General features: G+C 36.9%; 1 protein-coding gene across 28 annotated transcripts in view; it reads right to left on the bottom strand.

The window, feature by feature from the left end:
- The window catches only part of SYNE1 (spectrin repeat containing nuclear envelope protein 1), a 302,466-nt gene that overhangs the window by 249,581 nt on the left and 34,431 nt on the right, over window positions 1-18,454 (bottom strand). For 16 of the 28 annotated variants that reach the window (XM_040553819.1, XM_040553845.1, XM_040553846.1 and 13 more), the window contains exon 1: window positions 1,477-1,764. The exons of 5 other annotated variants lie outside the window; for them this stretch is intronic. In XM_040553819.1, coding sequence (XP_040409753.1) covers window positions 1,477-1,555 — 79 coding nt within the window. In that variant the 5' untranslated portion in view covers window positions 1,556-1,764. Of the gene's footprint in view, window positions 1-1,476; window positions 1,817-18,454 lie in introns of those variants that run through there. 7 more of the 28 variants (XM_040553828.1, XM_040553829.1, XM_040553839.1 and 4 more) reach the window with 3 other exon arrangements.

The following is an 18,454-nucleotide window of genomic DNA, read 5'->3' as shown; positions in this document are numbered from 1 at the left end:
CACATACTACTACTAATGTATGTACTGATATACGTACTAAGCTCTTTCATTTACACTAATGTAATGCTGCTCCACAGTGAGGGTACAAAAAGATACAAATCACTGCACAAAATTAATCAGCCAAAATGTTACTTTAAGTGGGACAACAATTGCTCCCTGATCACATACAAGCTCTAGAAATATATTTGTGTATTACGACTAATTCTGTTTTTTTGTTTGTTTGTTTGTTTGTTTGTTTTTTACAAAGTAACATTATCTCACAGATAAGAACTAAGAAATACCAGGGGGGAAAAGACACATCTCTACACATCTCTAGCATCTATTACTAGATTAGCATACTTCATGTCTAAGATATTTTTGCATTCTTTGTTTTCCTTTGATTTCATTGGGTAGGCTCTTTCACACTATTTTTGAAACATTCATCAAATTTTCAGAATCTACTTACAGGCAACTAATGCGAAAATAATTAAATTCTGAACTCTGAGTCAATAAATGGAAATTTTGATGACTTAAGAACAAAACAAAACAACAACAACAAAAACCAAACCACAAATATTTAAAGATACCTGAAATGATAAAAACTGTTAAAAACTATTGAGTTTCTACATTCTGGAAAACAGATTTCTCACTAGATGGTTTTAACCATGAACAAGATGTTTCCCTTGTGAGATACAGTAAATATCAGCTCTGCTCTGACAAGCAATGATGTTAGCCCAATTCATTTCACTGGAATTATTTGTACATTTGGATGGCACTCTGGGTGAGTAGGTATGGGGACTGAGAGAGAGCCTCTGCACAGGATCAGTCCAGTCCTGACTTCCTTCACACCTCTGCAACTTAAAATTCCCCAGAAATCCGGACACAACAAAGACATACCAAAAGAAAAGAACTGCACCTTCAGAAATTGAACTTCTCATTACAGGAATGAGAGAATGATTTTCACCTCTGGTTCCCTAATTTCTAGTTACAATGCATCCTGCTGGTTGAAGAAGCTGTCTTCTGGCAGCAACTGGAAACCAGAGAACTAACTCCCAGCATCCAAATGGTTAGCAGCAGTAGACACTCAGTCTCAGTCATATCAACAAACAGCAGAAATAGCATTGCAAAAGAATCTGCTTCAAGGGAATATATGTGAACAACATATTCTTTATGAACTCCAGTGCAAATATTAATAAACATGTCTCCTGTTTTTAGCATTTAATTTGTATAGGTTTAAAAGGCATGGGTTGTACCAATTAAAGTAACCTATGTCCGATAATACAAGCAGCAGCTCAATTTTACAAATTTAGCAGTAAATATGTTTTTTTGTTTGTTTGTTTGTTTTTTACAAATTTTCCTGGAAGAAAATGTTATTTTCATTTAGCTACTTCTCTACAGAAGTAGTGCTTATCCATAACCACAAGACGCATGTGTCATACTGTTTGTTACGCCTTCCCCACTTGCAAAGACTGCCAGCACCCTGATTACACCACTTACCCTGATGGTACTGAAAGGACCCGGGAAGCAGATTTAACGATGTAACAGTTCTGCCGCCAGCACCTTTGTAACGAGCCATAAGCACTGCTGCTGCTCCTGTCTGGTATAGTGTGCAGCGTTTCTTTAGAATACAGCCAGAAGTAATTCTTCAAGTAGAATATTCTTCCTTCACAGGCAATGCAGGCCTCTAACACCAATCCCTCTACCTGCTCTTATCGGAGAATTCATATGAAGGCAGACCTTAAAATCATCTTTATGCTTTTTTGCAGAGATGCGAGAGCCAGACAAAGCCAGCTGTGTTGGAAGCAGCAGCTCTGCTGGTCTCACTGCCATCATCCTTCTCCACTGTTTTCCTGAGGAAAGATTTTATTAACCCAGCACCAGCCAATCCACGCACAGAAACTGCTGATGTCAAGAGCCTGAATAATTCATCCAGGGACTGGGACAACCCAACTACACTGCTGATATCCAAAAACAGCAAGATGTGTGGCTGCAAAAAGCAATGCAGTCTTCTCACCGATGCTTTTGTAATAACACACTGCTCAGTAAGCATAAAAATGGCTGAATAATATAGCCCTTCTCTAGGTTTCATACATAAAGGAAAGCAGCTTTTAAAAGCAACCACTTGGGTTCCTCTTTGCATACTCTGTTTAGACATGAATACCCTTCAGCTTTGCCACTGAAACACTGAACTGGAAGAAATAGCAAGCAATGAATCTGAACAGATATGTAGGCCACTTTGCTTTTAATAACATATTTGAACTGTTGTATAAGAAGGATGAAACAAACATATGTAAGGATGCACAGAATTTTTGGAGTGCATCTAAATCAGCCTGAAACGTACTGCAATTTCTGAAAATACAATGTACTTTCCATTTCATTAAGTCAGAGCACCAGAGCATCTGAACAGACTTTGTTTTGCTCTGGTAAAATGAAGGCAGTTATGAAACAGTGCGTGTGGAGATTCATATGTTGTTCACTGACAGGGGCCAACACAGCAGTATGTAAAACTGAAATGAGAACAAAAGGCCTGCTTTTAGTATGCCATTATGGCGATTGCATCATTACAGAGGTTGAATTCAAATTTCTGTCTGTGTAGAACATGACGACTCTGACAAGATCATGCTGCATTCAAAAGAAATGTTGCAAGAAAGTTTATTTAATCAATTATCCTCCTTTAATTGGCTGAAAATATCTTCATATTTTACAAAGCTTTACTGTGCTAAAGCATGACCAACAAAATACAATTTAGGTTGACTAGGAAAAAAGACAAACACATATTTACTGTAATAAAATAAATTAATAAAATTATTTATTAGTAATTAATAAATTATTTTGAAAGAAAAATATGTATCTTATTAATATGACAGTTATGAATATGTGATGAAATATTCAATATTCATGCACATTATGATGAGTATTATCACATGTATCATATATATACATGAAGAGACAAAGTAATGGCATGCTCTCCAGCAGAGCTCTTCTAGAGACAGCTTTCCTAAGCTACCCAGCCTGTCTCATCTGTAGAACTGCACGTGCATGGTGTGTAGCAGCAGATCTCACATCACACCCCTCTGGCCTCAGGTACACAGGATTGGATGGTGGGAAGGCAGCTGCAGCATAGGCTTGCACATAGAGTGTTCTGCTGCATGGTCACACAAGGAGGAGTCTCATGCACAGAGAGACATGACAAAGGTGAGTTCACACATGGCTAACGAAAGCATCTTGACTGATTCTTGGTGACCTAGCATTTGCTTTGTTTTCTACTTTAATAAAAATCAAGTTGCTCACAGCTCCTCATTTTTAGCACAAATTATTCTTTTTTTGCTTTCTTTCCTTATGCTAGTAAAGTCCTAAAGATACCAAACAGCTTCCCTTTTTTGTTGTTGTTATTGATGTTGTTTCCTAGGTCTTTGTAGTCTTTAGGAATATTGCTAAGACAACTTGGAAGTGCAGAGAAGTGCCAAACCACCTGCAATGCTTCAAGATGTCATTTGAGAACATGCACAGCACAGAAAGCGACAAACAGCAAGCACCCTGCTGGGAAGGTTTGTTTGGTCAGCAGTTTGGCATAAATTCTCTAAAGCTTTCAATAAGAAATGTTATATGGCAATTTCCGTCTTCATTAAGGACATTCTTAACTTAAAGCAGCTGTAGAGAAGCTTGCAGAGTCAAAGCAATAATATGGAGACTTTAGTTATGAAAAATAATTGATATTTTAAGCCACATGAGCTTAATTAGCACCTCCATTCAGAATTAGTGCATGGAGGAAATAAAGGAAAATAACTGGATCTTCCTGCAAGTATCTGGTGAATGTTTGTTATGGAAGGACGATTTTGCTTTTTAAAACAAACAAAAACTTTGATGATAGCTCTAAAGCTAATATATTGTTTGCCACTTGCTAAGTTTAACTGTTACTTTATACATCTTAGAAAGAAGAAAAGGATAAGAGACTTATGTGCAGTGGGAGCAAAGTAAGAGAGAGAAAAAGAAAATTGATTTCTGCAGCCACTGCAATGCAGTTGACTTTGAGGCTGAGCAGTAGTAATACAAAGAATAGGAATATAATTTAAAATACTCCATGGATTTTATTTTTATTTTTATTTTGAGGAGAAAGACTGTGTTTGTCAAAGCGTAGCTTTTGTACATATGCCCCTCTTGGATGTGTTTTATCAGAGACAGTGAAATAGTACCACTAACAGATCTGTTATCTAAATCTCCAAGCTTTGAGCTGCAAGTACACACACCAGCCATATTCTCCTCCATCACTCAGCACCAGCTTGCTCCCCATCAGTTTCTGCAGAAAAGAAATCCATGCACATGTGCTAGAAGACATCAAGCCATCCTGGCCAAAGCCCCACTAAGGAAAATGATAGGGATCTGCTCTATGGAGTTCTCACCGTTGCTCAATCTGGGGGCAGCTTTAGTACGGTGGTTCAGGAACCAGAGATTTTATATCATTTGTAGGAATAGAAATGTTCTAATTAATGTATTTGCATTTTATGTTTACTGCATTTTTGCCTGTGTTGATGCACTACTGTTACTTTCATCATCTTCACTGTTCTCTTAATATGTAAATATGTTATTCGTTTTCATATCTGTACTTGGCTGAATACACTCAGAAATGAAAACAAGATCTTTTAGAAAACAATTAAAAACCCATTCAATTAATTTTTAAAGCAGTATTCTGAAGAAAGATGTTACCTAAAATCAGAATATTCAACATCTGATATGATTATATGTAATGACTTCAGTGCCTTCCAAAAGATGCTAGATTGGAAGCTATAAAGGTGTCTGCTTATTCACCAGTCTGGCACGGGTGACAGTGAACTAAATGTTTACACATGCTTATCTTTTCCTAGACTTGTACACAGGGTGAAAACAGCTTGATGCAACAGATCAGAGTCAACTTGACCTTTGTCCGTTTAATTACTTATTTTCCTTAATTGCTGTCATCCAAAACATATCTTTAAATATACAGATCAGGTAGAAAGTCCTAAGTTTGTTAACAAGTATTCTATTTTACAAGAAAATACTCTCAAATTTCAATGCCTCCATGGTAATAAGCACATCAGTTTACAAAAGAACTTTTCATAAAGACTTAAAGATGTAAAGAAACCCTGACAAAAAAAAAAAGGCATGAAAAATCATTTTCTTGTCTTTGAATTCTGTACCACCTACATCATCATCTGTAATGACTACAATAAAAAAAATTTTTTTTGAAGAAATCTTCATGTTTTTCAGTTCACCACAGGTCTGCAACTGGCATCATGTTACCATTTACATACACATTTTACAGCAATTCTTTCCATTTACATGAAAAGATTGTGTATGACAACCTTTGTGTGGGGATGGTTCCCCTCCCCTAGAGGTTTTTATAAAATCAGATTGAACTAAACATGTATTATGGTAAAGAAATATTTAATTTTTAACAGAAGTCTTAAAGACAAAGATCATTCACATCAAATCATTTAAGGAAGGTTTTCAAAAATGTTGAAATCTACCCAGATCAGTACCAGACAGTCTACAAGTATCTTTCTTAGTATCTTTCTTTAAGTAGTCATTCTACAGTCAAGAAGGATACTTAACATGCAGTTATACAAAAATATCTATGAGATCAGATTGAAGGTAGCATACGTTTGAAAGTTGAGAGGATAAGCTCCAATTCCATCTCTTACGCACTTTGTGGCACTTACACAATCTCCTAAAACAACAGAAAGTGGTGTTTTCCTGAAGCCAAACATGCCAGGAAGGCAAATTACTTTGAGTTGTGGTTGATTTTCAGTAGATTTGCTAATATTGTGCAACACTGACAAGACTGTTCACAATGTTAAGCATCCTGAAGAGACTTTGTGCAAGAATATTTTAAATTCATTTTCATTTAATAAGGAATATAAACTTAAATTATTTATGGCAAATAGACAGCATGGAACAAATTTCTATCATCAAAGGTCATGGAAGTCTGAGGAGGTCCTTGCTGACTGGAAGCTAGCCAAAGTTATACCCATTTTCAAAAAGGGCATAAGAGAAGACCCAGGAAACTACAGACTTGATATTCTAACCTCAGTCTCTGAAAAAATTATGGAGAAGATTTTCCTGGATATTATTAAAATCGGGTAAATGACAAAGCTATTATCGAGCTTAATCAACATAGATCCATGAAGGGAAAGTCCTGCCTTAGTAATTTGATCTCCTTCTATGATAAGGTCACCCACTTGGTGGATGAAGGGAATAAATAGATTGGAGCATTGGGCAATAAGCAATAGCAAGAAGTTCAATAAAGGAAAATGCCAGGTGCTGCACCAGGTATGCAATAATACCAGACACATGTACAGATTGAGAGATGAGGGACAGCTCACCTGGCTGTGCTGGTTGACACCAAGCTCATCCTGAACCAGAAGCATGCCCTGGCAGCCAGGAGGGCAAACTGCAGTTTGGGATGCATTAAACACAACATAGCCAGCCAGTCAAAAAAAGGGATTCTCCTGCTATATTTAGTGTTGGTGCAGTCTCACCTTTAACATTGTGTGTGTCCGCAATATAAGAGGCCCTTGAAATTGTACAGAGGAGGGCAACAAACTGGTAAAAGGGCTGGAAGGCATGTACTAAGAGAAGAGGCTGAGGACACTCGGGTTGTCTTGTCTGAAGAAAAGGAGGCCGAGAGGCAACCTCATTGCTCTCTGCAACTTCCTGAGCAGGGGAAATGGAGAGGGAGGTGCCAGTCTCTTCTCACTCACAACCAATGATAAAACACAAAGGAATGGCACAAAGCTGCTCCAGAGGAGGTTCAAACTGGACATTAGGGAAATTCTTTACCTCGAAGGTGGTCAAACACTGGAACAGGTTTAGAGAGGTGGTTCATACCCCATGCATATCAGTGTTCAAGAAGCATTCAGGCAAATTAATATACTTTAACCTTTGGCTAGTCCTGAATTGGTCAAGCAGTTGGACTAGATCATCTTTGAAGGCCCCTTCCAACTGAACTACTCTATTCTATTCTATACATTACTATTTTTCTATGCTTACAGTGAATTCACTAGCCTAAAAGAAGTGGAGAACATTTGATTCAGACATGGAAGAGCTTAGAATCTACTAAGAAAAGTCAAATCAATGGAGACATACTGGGCACACACTATCCAAGAGATTACATAAGGATGTAGGGGTGAAGCATGTGTAACATGCATAAATCTATGCAGAAAAACAAAATATACATCATGATTCATGTCTTGCAGAAAAGACTGCAATCATATCTTAGTGCTATTTATGCCTAAACTCAGGGAAATGACAATACTGTACTAAACATTAAAAATAATGTAGAATCCTTTATTTACCCTGTGGAAAGTCTGTGCAGTTTTTCCCTCGAGATCTTTTTTACTATAGTTATACACAGTGTAAACAAAGTTCTATGAAAATTTGCCTAAGGGAAAGAAAGCAATTATTATATTTGAATGCTTGGAGGCACAATAATTTAAAGAACATTCAGAATTAAATGATAAATGCTTCACTCACATATTCAGTTATGTTGAACTCAATAGATTCAGTATAAGTAGTAAATAAAAAAAAACATTTCGCATTAATAAGAAATGTGCAAATTTACTTTAAAAAACATAATAATTTCACACCATGTTTATAAAATCATACACATGCTCATATGTCTTCCAACTCAGGTTCAAATCAGGACCTTACAAATTAATTACTCTTCCAAGTGTGAGCAGTAATAAAATAAAAATGTGTATGAGCATATATAAGAACTGAGGTCTTGGGGAAGTGTTACTTCCTACACTCCACTATTCCTTGAATGAAACAAACAAACAAACAAACAACAAAGAAACAACACAGCAACAAAAAACACAATACAAAATCTTAAAAAAAAAAAAAGACAACAAAAACCACCTATCGTGTTATGCTGAAACAAATTAATATTTACAAATTTTCAGAAAGAATGCGATGTTTGGTATCTATGGAAGTGTTGAAGAGATGTTAGGAGTGAAGTAACAGGTGGTTAGGTGCATACATCATACCAATAGAGGACTTGTGCAAACACGACATGGCCTTAGATAATGCAAATATTCCTATCAGAGAAAGAAACCATCTGTTGTTTCTGAATGACAGTCTTTATGAAAGACTTGAGTATACATTGGTACATGCACAATGGTTTTGTACCTTCCTCAATTTTCCTTTGTTTTCCTAAGTGTCCCCCAAAAAACAATCCCTCACTTAAAAAATTATACCACTCATGTTTAAAATGTGGTATTTCTTTACGAAGTAGTATATGATAAATTCTGCCACTTTAAAGTGAGTAGTAGCTAATTCGGGGAGTTGTCCCACTATCTGCTACTGGAACTACTCATAAAACAAGTTACAGTGCAGGTTAAAAAACAAACAAGCAAAACAGGGCTACTATGTTGAAGGGGCATCCTTAAATGCTAATAATATAATTAGGAACAACAGTTGGAGTTCCTCAAACACTAGTCTAAGTTTTTAATATTTTCAGCCACAATTTTGGCAAGAAAAGCACAACAATGCTTATAAATTTAACAATGACTTGTATTTGGGAAACACCAGTACAATGGAATCAGAATACCTTCAAAAAAAAAAAAAAAAAGTGGGAGGAGAGGGAAAGGGGGAAAGAAATTAAGTTTACTGAATTGGAAAAAGTTAAAGTACTATTACTAAACAGCTAAAGTGCAAAGCTACTTTAGTACTTAAGTGGGGAGTAACAGGAATTTATGCTTTGAGGTGGAAACTCATTGCACAAAACCAGACTGGAGGAATAAATACTTTTGTAGTTCTACTACAGGAATTATATAAGCCACAAGTGCAACACAGCCATGAAGATGGCAAATGGGATTGTATGATGTTATTTGATAGGATATAATCAGCTTAAGTGTGGAATAAAAAAAATTATTGTATCAGACACAATAAGCACTCACATGGAATATTATTCAGAGTTCTGGTAACCCACGTTCAAATACTGTGAGGATCTGGAATTGATACTCAAATCAACTGGATGAAGAGAAAACTGAAACTGCACAGATTGCTCACTCCCTGAAAGACTATAATTGCTCTCTGCAAATATATGAGAAAGGAATGAGCACTAGAAAAGGGAGAAGAAAAAAAAAAAATTAAAAACATGGAGAAACATGAAAAAACAATGCAAAAGAACATGAGAAGAAGGCTGCAGATAGGATATGAATATATATAGGAGTTAGAGGAAGGTTTTCAGACATAAGAAGAGCCACACTGTAGCAATCTTCCAGGATGTCAACATCATTTTATTGGTGCCTACTTATTGCTTATAAATGCAGATCCTATATGACTTAGAAGACTCCTATTTGCTAAAAACTGTGTATTTTCTATACCTGTCTTATGCACCTACCATGAAAATACAGACTTCCAAATGAGCTGAAGTTATCTGTGCAAAAGTAGCGCTACAAGTAAGCACACCTCAGGTCCCTCTTCTCTGCATGGCTGAACCCGTCCCCTGTCCCTTTTACTGGGCAGCACATGCCACAGGTATGACTGCACTTTTCTTATGACAAAACAAGGGTCGTCAGTAAAGAGTAAGATTTTAGGCCCTAATCACACAGTGTTCCAGTTTATTCAGAAACCTTCTTGAACAAAAGAAAAGAAATTAAAAAATAGCAGAATAATTATGAAATACTTATAATTGTTAACTGATAATCCTACAGAGGATTAACAATATTCTGTGCTAAAAATAAACCAGTATTACGATGCAATGTGAAGCATGTCTTGCTGGTGAAAATTACATTTGAAACCCAGAGGTTGAAAAATGTAGATTCACTGCTGTTTAACATCTTCTTAAGATTTTATACTATTAATGATAAATTAATTACTTCCGTAGTCCATCTGTGGGAATCAATTTCTACAGATAAAATTGTTTTCAAGGAAGCCAGAGTAGGCAATGCCCTGAAGATGAACTGAGATCTCCCTGCAGTGGCAGTTACTTCTGTGACCCTTGTTCTCACTCTGTCCCTTTGCTCTCAGTGTGACTCAAAGCAAAGACATCTTGAAAATATACTCTGTTTTAAATAGGTACTTTGATAAAGTCCATTCACCATCAGTGAGTTCCATAAATAAAAGCTCTGTAGGACTGACCATTTTGAACTTCAACCACTGTCATGCTCACTGACCATGTCTCTCAAGCCAAGCATCCAAATACACAACTGAAAACATATAATTTCCTATACATTCAGGGATCCCCCAACGTGATAAGTATCACAGCTGAGCCTGTAATTTCACTTCATGCCACCTAATGTAAAAGAGTTTACTAAAACTTCAGGACAAACCAGTGAGCTATTCTGATGTGTAATTCTACTAGGATTCATTTCCGTGAAAATTTTATTATGCTAAGTAAGGGCTGCTGAGGCCTGGAAGAGTGTATAATTGCTCAACAATGCAAAGATAAAATGAGCTAGTAAAAAACTCTTTGATAAAGAGCTACAAACAGTGGGAAAAATAAAAATAAAAATATATTATGATTTACTGTAAGCAATGCTTTCACAAGCCCATGGAAGCAAAATTATTTTTATAATCTATCCATCTACAAGCTATTTTTGATGCAAAGAGTCCTAATTTTATATTGGCTTTTTTTTTCTTCTTTTTTTTTTTTTTTTCTCTTTTCTCAATACATAAATAAATAAATAGGAAGTTCAGAGTTACACATTTGGCAGGAAGCAGAACTCTGGCTATCCCCCCCCCAAAAAAAAATCTATACTAGTTTGTCCAAATTACAAGCTTTTTCAAATTCGTTACATACTTTGAATTTTAACACCTGGGCTCTCTAACAACTCACCATTCTCACTTAAGCATGCTTCATCCCCTTAATGGATCACCAAGCAGTCTGTAAATAAACTGTTCCCACAAAGAGTGTCTAAATATTTTTCTGCTCAGGGAATACGGGGAAAAATCAATCTTTATTATCCATAAGTGCTTCAGCTCCAAGTAATCCCAGAAAGAAACTCTTCTGCATGCTCAGTACCTATCCCCACTTCCCTTCCCATCCCAATGGCAGCACCTAGATTTATCTCTGTTTCAGCCACACAAGGGTCTAAAGCTGTGTTAATGTGAGGAAACTGAAAAGAAAGAAGAAAAGTGTGAATCATCTAGAAAGCATGCTCTCAGCAAGTGAGAAAAAATCTCTGACTGGCAGCTGGAAAAAACAAAACAAATAGGCAGAGTCTGCTCACTTTATAAACATCTCTGCCCTGGAATTAAAATGTTATTATTGCCAAGACAAACTCAAAAGTCACATATGTCAGATGTAGTTGTGTCTGTACAAACTTTATATTTGCCCCTTCTAAGCATGTAATAAGATCAGTCTTTAATTAAACAGCCACACAGGTTTCATTCAAATACTCCCTGCCACTTCTGGTGGATAAATTGAAAATATTCAATCAGTAATATTTTATTTTCTATGTACGATTTTGCACTTCTCATCAGACCTAATGATTAACCATGTGCCTTTGTAACCCTTGTGCTAGTTCTGTAACATTGCGTAAGATATGTATGAAAATCCTATGAAAATAATTTGTAAGTTTTTTTTTGTTTTGTTTTGTTTTCTTTTTGATTAAGCTTATTAAAAGACACAGAATATTCTAAACCCCAACACTTTTGAAGAGGAAAATCTCAAAGCAAACTGGTTACTAATGTTCATGAAAACAAGTCAAGCAACTAAAAACAAATCTTAAGTTTGTTGGACTCAATCCTTACATTTGTTGGACTCAATCATAGATCAAAATCAGCCTGTTCTCTGAATATCATTCCACACCAGCAACCTAGGGCATAAGCTGATAACCGACAAGCACGTGTCTTCATCCATGAGTTTCCTTCATTTGTATGTTATACTAGTTTATTCCATGAAATTTCATGGAATTGAACAGACTGACTGGCATAAAACTGGACATTGTTCAAATAAAAATGTACCTGTCTGGACACTGATTACTATTTTAAAATGTGATTTGGCATACTCCTGTAACACGCCACAGTAAGTATTTATAAATAAAAGTCACTACCATGTTTGCCTTAAACAGTTTTTCCTGTGGTTACAAATCACAGACACTACTGAGCAGGTAAAAGAGTATTTGCAGCAACTATGTCACTTGAAAGAACAAGAGAAAAAAAAAAAATGGCGTTAGAGTGAGTCAGTCCCTGGTCTTGTCGTAGGGTGGCAGCAGCAGCGGTGCCCTGGCAGAGGGCAAGCAGCCTGCCTCCCACCTCTGCCTTGTCAGCCCACCAGAAACGGTGCTGAACAGCTCTAGCCCTGTAACACACAAACGAATAGCAATTTTGCCACTGAATGAGACAAGCATTTGTAATTCAGATTGTACATCTGATAAGCAACCATCTCCCACATGAAATAGAAATGTACACTTCTTTCATACTGCTTTTTTAGCATGCACTAAAAAGGACAGATAAAAGATTTCTGTCACATAAAAAGTTATGTTATTACTAGGTCCCTGCTAAATAAACTCCTTACCAACCCCCAGCATACTTTTTCCTAGAAATATCTATATATAATAATTATTATTTTTTTTCAAGAAGTCCAAAAATCTGAAGATATCCTGCATTCATCTTCCTGCTCACAGGAAGAATTTATTTTCTCCTGTAGGAAACCTACTCTAATTAGACTGACTGTGCATCTTGATTTTATACAGAAGAACATGTCTGTCAACAATAAGCAGAAAAATATATTTCCTCATAGGGGATTTCACATGTACTGGATATCCAAAAATGTATTAAAATGGTATGAAAAAGAAGAGAGAAGCATATTCACAGTAGGTTGTCCAATAAACAAAACAACAAAACAACAAGAAACAACCATCATAACAAAAATAAATAGCCCACAAAAAAGACAATGACATCTCATATTTCCCCAGGAACCGTGCTGTGACCAAGCACTGTTAACATTTAAGATATTCTGTGACAAACCCATCAGTTCATATTCATATTTTTAATCAGAAAAATTCTTCAAGGTTTCATTGCAAATTTTATGTAAGAAGTGAATGACTGCAGACTATCTACAGGGACATCTAAAACACAGTGAAGAAAAACCCAACTCCACTGAAGAGAGAGGATGCCTTGCTGATGATAGTGATGGAGCCAGAATTTAGATCTAGTACTGGCATACGTGTGCACAAGAGAAAGCAGCTATGAGATTGTTCGCTTTTCCATATAGGAAAGGAAAGTGGTCACAACCACACACATTGACAAAATTTTTGCTGAAAAAAAATGCTTTTTATAGAAACTCGTAAGTTTGAAATTTTTCAGGTCCATCTTATTTTCATCAAATCTAACGTTCTAAAATATTCCTCACTGCCAGGAAAAAAAGTGCTCAATCACCAGCCTTGGAACAGGTAAACCTGCCAGGTGCATGTCAGAGCCCATGATAGTTTGCTGCTAGTGATAACAGAAGTGACAACAACATCAGTCTCAAGAAGCACCTGTAAGGTGTATGCATTTTGATTTACCAGAAATTGCACTTTTGTTGTTGTTGTTGTTTTGTTTTTTGTTCCAATTCATACTCAAGGAAGAAAAAACAAACAAACAAACAAAAACTTTCCTTCAGTTCATTCAGACCTTAGACCAGATAATGAGCTTCAGGAGAATGCATCTGCAGGATAAATATGCAAATATATCTGTATTTTATAAGGCACTCTAGGAACTACCTGCAACTAGGTGAGGTAAACAATAACTCCTACAACACTGTAAACATAACAATTCATCGAATCTTTTCTTATTTCCTTAAACACTTACGCACATCACAACTCTGGCTGTACTTATTCAATCTTTAGCCTGTCCTGATGTAATTCCTCTGCAGAATGTGAAGGCAGAGTAGCATGGAATTTGCTTCACTTTTCTTTACAGAAAGAAAATCCCTAACAGACGTTCCAGGCTCCAAATCCATTTTATTCTGCCGGAGCATTATGAAGGTAGATTCTTCCCTTAAGCCAAGGATCTCATTCGAAGATGGACTGAAATCAATACTGGCATAGTATGTGTTTGTTAGTGTTTCAAATACCTTTATAATACACCTATTGTGCAAGGATATGCTGATTGCTATCAATGACTGTGACTAGACAGCTAATTATAGGTTCAGAAGACACTGGCAATCAACATAATAACACCAATACATGCTCCAACAGGCACAACATGCTGTTTGTGTCTGTAAGTACAGAGACAGCAACCTTATGGAGTATGAGAGAATATGGTAAAAGCCACATGCTAGAGTATTTCCATGTATCTGTGGGACCCGATAAGAGTGGGATGTATGAACCACAGAATCACAGAATGGCCGAGGTTAAAAGGGACATCTGAGGATCATCTAATCCAAAGGTTCATCGTGGAAAGAAAATTTATTCACAGATTTCCTGGGGGCCATCTAACTATGCTGAATTGCAAGCTCAAACTCACTTCTGCCTGAATTGCACTCCCCCCCCCCCCCCCCCCCCCCCCCCTTTTTTTTTCTTCATTGAAACATTACAGAAACTCACTGGATATGTTTTATATAGTGGACCTGATAGTCCTCAAATACACAGATGCAAGCACATAACCCAATTCTTAAGGGGATGACAGCTTTGGTAGGCATTAACTCCCTACCTTCCTAAACCCAATTTCATTAGGAAATGGCAAGGATCAGGGATGAGAAAGGACTCCACCTAGCTGACTTCTCTTGTGGTTGTTGAAGACCCCAGGAGTCTGGAACATATATGTTCAATTTAGTTACACCCATTAATTACTGCAAACTCCAAGTTTCTTGTCCTGGGTACATTACAAGGTTTACTTCATGCTCAGTAGAGTCAACAGAAAGTCTAAATTACTGTGTAATATTAAACTTCATAGCACTCATTTAACATGAAAAATATTACTACCAAATCACAAAATAAATAAAATAAAATAAAAAATAAAATAAATCAGTGCTTTTTGAGGGGTATGTATCATCTGAGAAACAGCCAGAAATGTTCAGTAAGGTCAAAATAAAAACACTGGTAGACCCACTGGTATTGAGTTCTGTATGTAAATTGTAACAAAATTTATCACTAATGAGAAGACAATTAAATAGTAAACCACAGTTAGCAGCATAATATCTTTTCTAAAATTTGTACGTATTAACAGAAACATAGGACAAAAACACCAAAGTAAAATTTTCTGTCAAACCCATTCTTGAGAAAACAGGATCTTGGTGGGTCTTTTGTTTGTTTGTTTTACTGTATCTAAGGTATGTTTCTTCATTTTGTTTCATTTTTAACAGTTACTAAAGTATGAAAAAATAATAAATAAATAAAAAGAATTTAGCCTCTATATTCTGCTTCTTTTGTACAACTACTGTTTTATTCATTATATTTAGTACGTATCACTTTTTTTTCTTTTTCTTTTTCTGTGTCACTGCTTCACAGCATATCTGAGGGCAGCTTCTAGAAAACTTAACGGTTCTTGGCCTGACTGTGCTTTCACACTGAGAAGTTCCACTGGCATCACTGGGGTTAGACAAGAGTAAATTAAACCACGACAAGAACCAGAGTGAGCTGAGCTTACATGGACTGGAGTCTACATTCTGTTGTAAAGTTAGATTAAATGAAAGGAAAAACAGACCACACAGATTTAAACATTACCTTTTTTTAAAAAGTCATTTGTTTCTATTTCCTTTGATACTCCCTAGGATGTTTCTACTGTATTGCCAAAATAGCAAATAAATTATCATGAGGAGCTGCACAGACACAAATTATCTGAATTTCACAATCAGCAAGCAAAATCCCTCAAGCCACTCATAAGGGCATTTCTTGGTTTTGTCTAAAGATGATAGAATGTTGAAAAGGAAAACCTGTGGATCAGAATACCATGATCATGACGACAAACCCAGTGAAGGGTTTGTTTAAACTGCAGTTTAAACTAGGTTTAAACTACAGTTCATCAAAATTTACCACACACGATCTTTTGGTTATTTTTAGTTTGAAATTGACTTTTGAAAACAGAGTTCTATTTGGGGTATTAAGGAAATTATCTAACACTTAAGACGAAATATAGTAAAGCTGCCTCCACAATCTAAATTTTGGATCCTGTACGAAGTGGGAGTAGCAACTGCTGCTTCCAAAGAGTCACGTCCTTCTGTTCCCACAGCAGTAGCCACTACCCTGATTCCACAGGGGAAGCAGCAGCTCCTGCCTGGGCTTGCAGGGCTCTGGCACAGACAAGAAGCAGCACAGTGGTGACCTTGCTCCTGTCCAGCAAAGTGTTGCCTTTACTTTCTGCATGCCAAGGGCACTCCTGTTAAATGTGTGACTTTCTCAAGAGGAGCACTGTGCACACTGCTGGTGTGGAAGGATGCAATGGTGACAGAAGGAATAGTACAAGACTTGGATTTCCTTTCCTGCTTAGAAATAAGCTGCATGGCCATGGGCCATAACTGAGATGCAACTGTGATGCTGGCTCACAAGCACATTAAGTGAATCAGATTTACAATACTAACAAATATTTCCTATCTGGCTGTAGCAACTGTTAAAATTGCACTAACCACTACTTTGCAACACAGGAACGACATCTGCCTCTTACTCACCTTATGACTAGAATGGCTCAAATAGGTGGCACTTCTCTGTTAACATTTATTCAAACAAGAGCAAATGTTCTTTGCTCAATTCCTCTTCAGTTTGTTGTAAGAAGATGTACCTGTCTATTTCTTCATCTCTATTGAAGATAACAACTCGTTTGTTTAAGAAAAAAAGCAAGGTCTGTGCTGCCCTAGGAAGTCAGCTGCTCATTGTTCTTTGTACATGTCCACTGGAGGGAAAGAAAAAGCTTAAAGACATTGTGAGCTGATAAATATATATCTAAATTCTTATCAATGATTACAGGAAATAAAATGTTTATTAATGCTAGTTCATGTTAGGTAGCATTACCAGCAGTTCATTTCACAGTTTTTCTAATTTCAGTATAAATTTATGATTTCTTCTATTATTATTTTTGCCAAGACAAACAAGCCATTACTGTAATATTTAGGTGTTACTGACCATCATGAAACCATATAAAAAAATCCCATTATCAATAGAAAGTATTACTGGGTGAAATTCTCCCACCTCTACCCTTTTGGGAGAACCCAGCCCTTTGCCATTTACTTTTTAATTACCGCTATGGTTTCTAGCTGGTGATCCCTTGCTCGTGAAGGGGGAGCCATGTTCCAGATAGGGCACAAACCTCAGATCATTAATTTTGAATGACTTCTCTTAAATGTTCACAGAAGCAATGAATTAATCGCAGCATCCTGCCCGGGGACCCCAGCATGGAGACCTCTGCCAACAGAGGATGGAGCAAGTGGTTGGCTTGGTGGCAGAGCTGGCACTGGGGCCGAGCATCGGGACAGATGGGAGCTGGCCCCAAGGGGACCAAATTCCATCCTCAAGGGAGTCCTGGCTGCAAAACGATCACTAGAGAAAAATTCCATCCCAACAGTTCAGGGCTATGCTTCACACCATGCTTATACAAACTCTTTTTGCTTCGGTTTGGTTACAATTTTCTTAGGATGATTGTGTTTGAATTCAAAAACTGCACCCCTTGATTTTGAATTAGTCCTCTAGTCTGGGACACAGTAGAAAAAATAAACTTGGTCCAGCCAACAAACAAGCCCAAACATGCCTGGCATGGCACACAGAGCTCAAATACTTCACTCAACTGCATAATGGCATGAAACGTTCACAGCATTAAAACAAGCTGTTTAATGTGTTTTCAGCTCACTCGGCTTTTATACCCTTGGCATGGATGTTTGACTGCTGATATCACTTTACTCTAGGAAACTAGAAAAAACAGACAGAAACGATTACATGCTACAACCTTGTATCACGATCTATGCCTCAAAAACTGATAACTGCATACCATTATTTTCTAATTATTTTGACAAAGGACTCCTGCTTCCTGTAAGACACTGAAGATATAAAGTCATGGATCCAAGTCCAAAAGACTTCATTAACTTCAGTGGGTACAAGCTTGCATCTTAATCCAGACAGAACTTAATAGTGAAATGCTATGAAAAATTCAGTTCTCCATTGGTACTCTAGACTAGCTCAAACTCACTGGTAAATTTTTTACATTGACTAGAAGACTACATAATCACCAGAGTAATTCTGAAGACAAACATCTGCAGGTAGCCTGCAGACCACCTCTCATCTAGGTTACAAGAAAGGAGCAGGCCCTTCAGGCCCTCAGCAGATGGACAACTCTTCACAGTGTAAAATACAACTACCACGCCAGTACTTTTATAGGTTACTGCTATTCAAGTATTAACACAATTAGTACAAAAATAATTCACATTATTATTCTAGAGGTTTGAGTAAAAGCATCAACTGGGTGACCCACAACAGTAAACACATCTTATTCCCCAAGTCCATGGTTATCAGATCATCCTCACTTACTTATCTTGGGGTTAGATGAATATAACAGAGCCCCAGGCCAAAAGTGTCGTTAAACT

Source organism: Cygnus olor, chromosome 3 (genome assembly GCF_009769625.2).
Source record: "Cygnus olor isolate bCygOlo1 chromosome 3, bCygOlo1.pri.v2, whole genome shotgun sequence".
NCBI classification, from domain to species: domain Eukaryota; kingdom Metazoa; phylum Chordata; class Aves; order Anseriformes; family Anatidae; genus Cygnus; species Cygnus olor.
This window is presented reverse-complemented; position numbering and strand designations above follow the sequence as displayed.